The 9,221-nt window shown below is 43.6% G+C and overlaps 1 protein-coding gene across 4 annotated transcripts in view; it reads left to right on the top strand.

Annotated features, from left to right (window-relative positions):
• Nucleotides 1-554: 554 nt before the first annotated feature.
• Nucleotides 555-9,221, top strand: part of LOC122656181 (E3 ubiquitin-protein ligase RNF6-like) — a 42,261-nt gene continuing 33,594 nt past the window's right edge. The window contains exons 1-2 of one of the 4 annotated variants that reach the window (XM_043850643.1): nt 555-698; nt 1,394-2,634. In XM_043850643.1, the coding sequence (XP_043706578.1) occupies nt 612-698; nt 1,394-2,634 (1,328 nt within the window). In that variant the 5' untranslated portion in view covers nt 555-611. Of the gene's footprint in view, nt 699-1,191; nt 1,262-1,381; nt 2,635-9,221 lie in introns of those variants that run through there. The other 3 variants (XM_043850644.1, XM_043850646.1, XM_043850645.1) reach the window with 3 other exon arrangements.

Here is a 9,221-nt window from a genome sequence, read left to right as displayed (position 1 = left end):
GACCCCAAAATGACAAATTAGTCTCTACCGTTAGTTTTATGCTGTTAAATGATGATGTTAGCTAGTTAAATAAATTTAAATTCCTAAATTATCCTTGACAGATTTTGAAAGGTAGTATTGTAAATTTAATTCTAATGTTTTAGTAAAAAGGTAAAATAATCATTTTACACCAATAACTAACATCAGATTAATTAATACTGTTACTGTAGAGTAGATAATTTGAGTTTTTTCAAAAAATCAGGGGATGATCTGAGTTTCGTTTGAAAATCAGGGGATGATGTGTTATGTGTAATGTACCCTTTTCTTTTCTATCCATTCCTATCCTTCAAAACACAACCGTAGGGTACTAGGGTCTCCCTCCTGTCGTTAGCCCCATTGGGAATTGGGATTGGTTGATTAACCAGTTTTGGGTTTCATATCTCAGCAATCTATAACATGCGGTACGCTGATTCGGCATCTGATGGATAGAGAGAAAGGGTACAATGTAATACCATGAGCCCATCCAATTAAGCTTCCGCACCTGTAACTGCAGACGTGTTTCTGCCCTGGTGAAGGAAGACGTAAGAGGGTTCAAAGAACACAGGAAGGAGATCGATCGTCTAGTATAATGTATGGCTCCATCCGCTTTGGATGCGACCATCATTAGTTCTACTTCGAGGTTTCTGGCATTGTTAGATCTCACCGAAGAACTAAAGGAGGTAATCTTTTCTTTCTCTATTCTTCCCTTTGGTGTTATCTCATCAGCTTTCTTAGGATCTGTTTATCTTTTCATCTGAAAATATTATTGAGATATCTGCCTGTTCTTTTTGCCTGGATTTAATTGGTATCGGTTTCCGACACACCTCTTTTGTATTTTTCTAAAATATTTTTTCGTTTCTACCATTTTTGTTTGGAGAAACAGAACATTTAAAATGAAAATGCACTTCTGTTAATATTTTTATTATTTTCGTCGATTTTCTCAATCATTGATTCAATGAAATAAAAATCCTTTTTATGAACATCTCTATGATGAATCAAACTCCCCATCGAAAGACGGAGAAAGAGGTCTTTGTGTTTTTTTCTTCTGGGTACTCAATTATTTTTACTTTGTATCCATTAAATTTTTTTACTGTAATTTCCGATCAACAATCTTATTATTTTCCATATGTTATTTTCTGGATTTTATTATTTGGTAACTTCGAGGTCACTGTTTTTCTTAGCAGATCTATGGATTACTTTTATATCTTAATATGTTAGTTTTCCTGAGAAAGCTGATGATGAGGTGGTTCAGATTTCTGTTAGTTTCTCTTCGGATAGTTGAAATTCGATTTCAATCTAATGGTTCTTCTATTTTGTTCTTTTTCTCTCTTCTTCATTTTTTTTTTTTTTTCTTTTTTTAAAGTAACATTTTCAGAATATGGAGGATATGGACATTGATTCAGTCGTGGATGTCCCTGACACTCCCGATAGATTGACTATCCGCAAGAATAGGAGGGGAGGTGTTGAAAAGGAAATTACTTCATCTGTAGCTGGTAGTTCTAAAGATTCTGAGTTGCTGAGTAGAGGGGTTCCCAATGGACTATGGGGCCGTAGCAAGCCGATCACAGGAAATGGAAACAGCAAAAGATTTTATCCTCAGCGGGAAGAACTAACCATTCGTAATGGAATTAAGCAAGGGAGTTCACCAATTGTTAACTCATTAGATAACACTTCTGTTTTCAAGGCTCATCTCTTCAAGGGGTTGGCACACCATAATCCCAGGCTGGAGTCTGAACCTTCTGCACAGCCTAAACATTCAGTTCATGTGCCTTCTAATTCTTACGGTCATGGAGGTGATAGAGCTCGACTTGGTGCTGATTGTTCTGGCATTGCTGAAGTATTAGCTCCTGATGTTGGAATTCAAGATGGAAGTAATAGAAAACTGATTGATTTGTCAAGCCCGAAAATTAATGGTAGAAATACAAGAAGGAAGATGGTTACAGGTAATATTAACCTAGATAGAGGAAAAGGCTTGTGCACTGAAATTCCTTCTAGACATTCTGCTTGCATAAATAAGAATGGTGTTCTGAATTTGATTGGACGGCATGAGCATACAGGAATACCTGAAAGGGCATGTGGCGAATTAAAGGATTTTATGGCTGAAGAGGCTCGAAGAGGCTCAATACCAGTCAATGGTTTTTCTTCTTTACATACTGTTGCAAATTCTTCAAAAGCACTCAGCAATGGCTGCAAAGGGAAAACAAAAATAGATGATACATGTACTATTACAACTGTGGCTTCAGATCACATGAAAAGTTTTTATCCGATCAATGATTCTCAACCAAATACCAGAGAGATGATGTTAGAATCTGTGCAGCCTATTATGTCATCTAGGAGAACAGGGCAAAAAAGGCTTGTACGCAATGGGTGTATCTCTCCATTTAATATCACAAGGGCTAAACAAACTGCTGAGAACCATTGTAAAAGTTCTGTGGATGTTGAACAGGCTGATGTTGGTGGAGTGATCACCAATGCGGAGGCTCCATCATGTCAAATAAACATTGTTCGCCATGATTCTGAAAGCAACCGGGTTGACATAGTTAAAGGAAAAGGGGTAATGAGAGATTCAAATCCAACAAAAGAGCATGATGTGGAAGGCATGCAGTTGCCGAGTAGGTAGTGAACTCCTCATCAGCATTTAAGACTCTCTTTTGCTCTATTAGCATCTCTTTCTCTTTAATTGATTGCTAAACTGTAAGGACTCTCCTAGTTACCATGCATACACATGCGTAGCACTCAATGCTTCGTTTGACAGCAAAATTTTGTGGAATGCTCTTTGGTTTGTTGATTGTGTCCTGGATTTTGAGATATAGGGGATTTCTTTCCTGTGGCGACTTCTAAGATCTGGATTATGATATTGCATCGCAACTAAGCAGTCGTTTTGCCTTTCCATTTTGCTGGATTGAAGGAAATGCTTCCACCATACTTCTATTTATGTTCTCCGCCCCTTCCTTGTTTGGTCATAAATTCACTATAGATCTTGAACCTTTCTCTGAACTACCTTCATGGAGTTAATTCTAAGATAGCTCTGGTCCCCTAAATTCTCTCTATCTTTCTTAATAACAGAAGTGCTCTTTCATTTTAAATCTTTATGTTTTCTTATCTTTTTCATTTGTCAGTTTCATCAGCCTTGTCTCCTCATTCACAAGTTTCCATATTTGAATTAATATAAATTCAACAGATCCTCATATTTTTTTGGTAAATAAGTATATTACCGAACCCCAGGAGCGGGCAGGGAAAAGAACCAAAGAACCAATGTACAAGAGGGAAAGAAAAGAATAGGGGAGAGGAGAGAGAAACAGAAAAAGAAAAAAGAAGGGGGGGGCGATCCTCACCGCAAAAGGCCATTATCAAGACCCCAAGAAGTCAAAATATGTCTGTTTCTAGGGGTGTCCAAGAAGGGCCTATGACGGATACAATTGAGCTTGGAGGACACATCAAAGGAGATGGCTTTCCAAATCACATCGAAAGATCTAGAGTTGGAAGTCCATCTCCTGAGATTCCTCTCCATCCAGATATGGTGAATAGTGGTGCTAAAGACCAGCTTCCCTATAGTGTCACAAATGGAGTTCCTAGCAAAGGTTTTGAGCAACCAAAGCCATTTACGATCAAAACACCTGATCCTTCTGCTACGCGGCCAGATGGAGGATAGGGCTTTTTTCCAAATGGTGGAGGTAAAAGGGTAGTCAAAGAAGAGGTGAGGGATATCTTTACGGCCAATCCAGCAAAGGTTGCAAGAGGGTAGAGCTGGGATGGTGTGGTGAATAAGGAAGACTTGGGTAGGCAGGCAAAGTCTGAGGGCTCTCCAAACAGTTAGGCTATGGCGGAGGATGTGGACTTTGAACCAGACTAGGTTGTGCCAGGGGACAGCGGGTCTAGGGTCTTTGGAGAAGTTCCAAGCAGAAGAGGAGGAGAAGATACCAGATGGGGAGGGAAGCCAGATGACCTTATCCGCACGAGGGGAGGAGTTTTGCAACAACGGGGGAAGGGTTGCCCAGATTTGAGAGATGATGTTTGGGTTGAGGGAGGGGTTGGGGGTCCAGGAACCAGAGGAGATGAGGGATGAGACCGGGGCGGTCTTGGGGAGGCCAGAGGAGTAGATGGCTCTAGGACCAAGAAGATTATAGAGGATACCTAAGGGGTGCCAAGGATCAAGCCAGAGAGAGGTGGAGTTACCATCAACGATGGAGGAGGAGATACCACGGAGGGCCAGAGGGTGGAGGGAGAGGATCTTGCGCCAAATCCAAGAGGAGTCAGCATGGATGGGGACAGTCCAGATGGAGTCAGATTTGAGGAGATAAGAGTAGACCCAAGAAACCCAGATAGAATCCTGGCGGGAAGAGATTCTCTAGAGGCGCTTAAGGATGCCTGTCGTGTTAAAGTCACGAATGTGGCGGAGGTCAAGACCACCCTCAGATTTGGGGAGACAGATAGATTTCCAGCTGACTAGGTGGAGAAATCTGGGATTGTCATTACCTTTCCAAAGGAAGGCGCAGGAGATGCGCTCAATGGCCTTGATGGTGGACTTAGGGATGCAGAAAATGCCGGTCCAGTAGATGTAGGTAGCTTGCAGGACCGAACGGATACATTCAAGTCTACCAACGTAAGAAAGAAGCTTGCCTTTCCATAGCTGGAGACGCTTGCGAATGTTGTCGAGCATAAGAGTGCAATGGTGGCTCGAGAGTCTGGCAGGAATAAGGGAAAGGCCAAGGTAGATGACAGGAAGAGAGTCGATGGAGAACCCTGTTAAGAGGCAGAGGGATTCTTTAGCAGAGTCCGAGATACCAGAGAGAAAGATTTTGGATTTGAGGAGATTGACACGGAGGCTGGAGAGAGATTCAAAGAGATGGAGCGAGTCCATGATTGCCGAGATGGAGGAATGGGACGCCTTAGAGAATATCATCAGATCATCAGCGAAGGCCAGATGGGAGAGGTTGATGTGCTTACATTTTGAACGAGGGGAGATGAGGTGTAGATCGGTCTTGGTTTGGAGACTTCTGGAGAGGACTTCTAGGGCAAGGGAGAAGAGGAAAGGGGAGAGGGGGCAGCCTTGGCGGATTCCGATTTTGGATCGGAAAAAGCCAACGGGAGAACCATTAACCAGGACAGAGAAGGAGGGGGAGGAGATACAGGCATAAATCCAGCGAATGAAGACAGGAGGGAGGCCCATGAGGGAGAGCACATCACAGATGAAATCCCAACGAATGGAGTCAAAAGCTTTGTGGAGATCAATTTTTAAAAGGGTCGCCGGGGAGTGAGATTTGCGGTCAAAGCCACTGACGATCTTCGAGCAGAGGATGATGTTATCCGCAATGCTCCGGCCGGAGATGAAGGCCGACTGATTGGGACTAACAAGGGAGGGAATGACCGCCTTGATCCGATTGGCAAGAATCTTGGCAATGAACTTATAAATGAGATTACAAAGGGAGATGGGTCGAAAGTCAGACAGAGAAGAAGCCCCGTCCTTTTTAGGGATAAGGCAGATGAAGGTTTGGTTGATCTAAGCAAGCTGACTAGGCTTGAAAAAGATGTTGCGGATGGCTTTGAAAACCTCTCCTTTAAAGGAGTCCCAGCAGCGGAGGAAGAAGCCCATACTGAAGCCATCAGGGTCCGGGGCCTTGTTTGACTTATGGGAAAGGATAGCCTGAGAAATTTCGTCATCGGAGGGGATGGCAATGAGGGAGTTGAAGAGGGAGGGGGGGATAGTCTTATCGATGAGAGTTGAGGGAATAGGGGAAGGGGGAGGGAGGGAGGGGTTGAAAAGGGTGGAGAAGAAAGAGGAGGCAGCTTCTTTGATTTCAGAGGGAGTAGAGAGAGTGGCTCCATCAGAAGCGATGAGGAGGGTGATGGAGTTCGAGTTCTGCCTAGCTTTAAGAGAACGGTGGAAGTAAGCAGAATTTGAATCACCAAGTTCCAGCCATTTGGATTGAGATTTCTGACGAAGAAAGCTTTCCTCTGCAAGAGTGAGAGAGGAGAGCTCTTCGGAAAGACGCTTCTCATCAACAACATAAGCCGGGTTTAGAAGGTCGGACTGGAGCATTGGATCAGAGAAAGATCAAAACGGCAGCAAGAGAGCCTGGAGGGGATATTACCAAAGGTGGAGAGGTTCCACCTTCGGAGGGCAGATTTGGTATTTCTAAGCTAGTAAGCTTGCGAGCTAGGGCAACCAGAGGGAGAGAGTGAGGAGAGACCGGAAGAAAACGGTCAAGCTTGCAGGCTATGCGATTAGGACCAACACGATAGTTATGCCATGTAAGGGGGGAACCTGACCACCTGAGATCCTCAAGGCCAAGATCCTCTATGCAATCGTTGAAGGGGTCAACCACCGAGAGATCAATGGGCCTGCCGCCTTGTTTTTCAAGTTGAGAGCGAACAACATTGAAGTCCCCTCCGATTCCCCAAGGAAGGGAGTCCAAACCGGGCTTAAGGAGTAAGAGGTCAGCCCAGAGGGAGAGGCGGTCAGAGGCCTGGTTGAAAGCATAAACCACAGTGATAAAGAAGGGGGAGGGGGAATTGTGAAACGTGAGGCAAAGGTGAACAAATTGGGAAGAGGAGTGAGAGAGGGAGACGTGGAGTTTGGATGGATCCCAGAGAATCGAAATTCGACCAGAAGGCGAGTGAGTGTAATTAGACAGGAAAGACCAGGAGGGGGCGATGGAGGCAGCAATGCGGGAAGCGTTTTCCTGGAGAACACGTGTCTCAAGGAGACCACAGAAGGAGGAGTTGGAGGATTTGATGAAGGAGTGGAGCTCAAGATGCTTGGCCAAGGAGTTGAGGCCATGGACATTCCAAATAAAACCAGACAACATGGGACCTAAGGAGAAGGAGGCAGCTCGATCCTGGGAGGGGTTCTCTTACGTTGCTTGCGGGCATAGGTGACCATCGGGTTGCGCATAAAGGGCCGACGAGAGGGGAGGGGTAACGCTACCCTGGGAAGAAAGGGGTGAAATTTAGCGGATAAGGCGAGCTAGGTAGGGGAGGGGGGGGACAGTGGTGGGGACAGAAGGGGGTGGTGGTGGGTGGGATCAAAAGGAGAGATAAGGGGTTCCAAAGTGGAACGGGAGAGGGCTGGGTTGGAGGAGAAGGGAAAGGGAAGTGGTTTAGGGTAGGATTTTTGGTAGAGATGGGCTGGGGGTTGGATGATGGGTAGGTTGTATGTAAAGAAGGATTTGGGCTGTGAAGGAGGGTTCGAGTGGGCCAAGGGAATGGGCTGAGAGGTGGTTAGGGAGATGGAAGGGGAAATGGGCCGTGAAGATGGGCCAATAAAAGGGTGTGAGTGGGCTGAGGAGGTTAAATCATAGGAATTGGGAGGGGGAAAGGGATCACGTGTTGGAGACCACGTGGAGGGGGGGGGGGGGGTAGGTAGAAGGGGTGGCAGTTTTGTGAATAAAGATGGAGCAAGGGGTGGGGACTTAAGGACCGATAAAAGGGGGGGGGGTTATACCTTTGCGTAGGGGCCAAAGTTACAGATCCTCATCTTTCCTTTATATGTTTTTTTAAATGTGCAGCAACTTAGTTTTATTTTATATGTTTTTTTATCCTAGGCCCTGTAATACCTTATCTTACCAGTCTAGGAAATGAAATGCTACATTGTCCTGAATCCTAATCGATACTTCTTATTAGCGGCAACATTTTATGTTGCATTGTGGTGCCTGTCCACCATCCAACGGATATTCTCTTGGTGATTGGAGGGGAATTTAATCCTCTTAATATCTCGTCTCTATTTCTAAATCTATCAAGTACGCCATTCCTCGATCTCCTCATTAGTCAATAGTTTCAGCTGCTCGATTATGACCTTGGAATCAAAAGGTCTTAAGTTAGTTAGAACAAAGTCGGAGGATCTGGTGTGTAACTTTAACTTCACTAGGATGGTTATGGAGGTGGTGAATTTTGAGGAGAGGGAGATTCCTCAGAGTGATTATTTTTAATTTCTGGGCTCTATTGTAATGAAGAAGGCGATATAGAGGATGATGTTTCCTAGAGAATTAAAAAAGGATGGATGAAGTAGAGAGGCGTGTCCGCAGTACTGTGTGATCAACATATTTCTTTAAAGCTTAAAGGAAAATTTTATTAAACTGCCATACGATCGGCTATGATATATGGCGCGAAATGTTGGGTAATTAAGAATCGTCATACAGATAAAGTAAGTGTAGCGGAGATGAGGATGTTAAGATGGCTGTGTGAGAAAACTAGGAAGGATAAAGTAAGGAATGACCATATTAGAGTTGAGTCGGGAGTAGCTCCGATACATGGTAAACTATAAGAGAGTCGTTTGAGGTGGTATGGCCATGTTCAACATAGGCCTTGAAATGCTCCAATTCGGAGGAGTGATTTGATTAAGATTGAAGGAACTAAAGAGTTAGGGACAGGCCTACAATAACCCTATGTGAAGCTTTGAGAAAAATATATGCATAGCTTAAGTCTTGTATCTTGTATGACTTCAAAATTCAAATGGAGCTGATTGGAGAGCAAGAATCCATGTAGCCGACCCCATTTAGTTGGGATAGCTATGTTGTTGTTATTGTTGTTGATTATGACCTTTACCTATGCCTGATGTTTGTTGCCTTTAAAGTACCTGTTGATGTCCCTTTCTCCTAATTAACCTATGGTGTTCGTTTCCTCTTTTCTCTTGATATGTTACTGCTGCCTTTATGTGGACTACTGCTGCCCTATTATTGAGACTGAGTATCCTACTATTGGAGATTGAATTTCTTTCATTATTGAAAACTCGAATCTACTACCCTGGAGATCAGCTTATTTGGGATTACAACAGTGTGTTCCAAGGTTATTGGTTGCAACTACGAACCTATTTAGTTATGTGAAGCTTTTTTGGTTCATATTTGGCTCACTTTGAGAGCTTGATCCTAGCATTGTTCACTTATTCAGATCTGATCCAAGTTTTTTGTTGAAGCTTCTTATGTCCATTGCTGTCCAAATATCTTCGTCAGTTCTATTTAGCATGTGGGAGTTTATAGTTTGGAATTTTGCACACTGGTACTTCCTTGAGTGAAGATCGCTCAAGTTTTTGCAGAATGGTGCCTTCTCCTTCTACAAATTAGACCTGTTTTTTATAATTCAGATCTGATCATTGGAGATTGGCATTTTGGAATTAGTTTGATCGATTGAAAGAAGGTTGTAAATTATTGTGTTGCCTTGTTCATGGTTCATTATCCCACTGCTTCTTTTCACTTCACCACCTCCCA

Source organism: Telopea speciosissima, chromosome 3 (genome assembly GCF_018873765.1).
Source record: "Telopea speciosissima isolate NSW1024214 ecotype Mountain lineage chromosome 3, Tspe_v1, whole genome shotgun sequence".
NCBI lineage: Eukaryota > Viridiplantae > Streptophyta > Magnoliopsida > Proteales > Proteaceae > Telopea > Telopea speciosissima.
The sequence above is the reverse complement of the archived record's forward strand: the minus strand, read 5'-3'. Positions and strand labels throughout refer to the sequence as shown.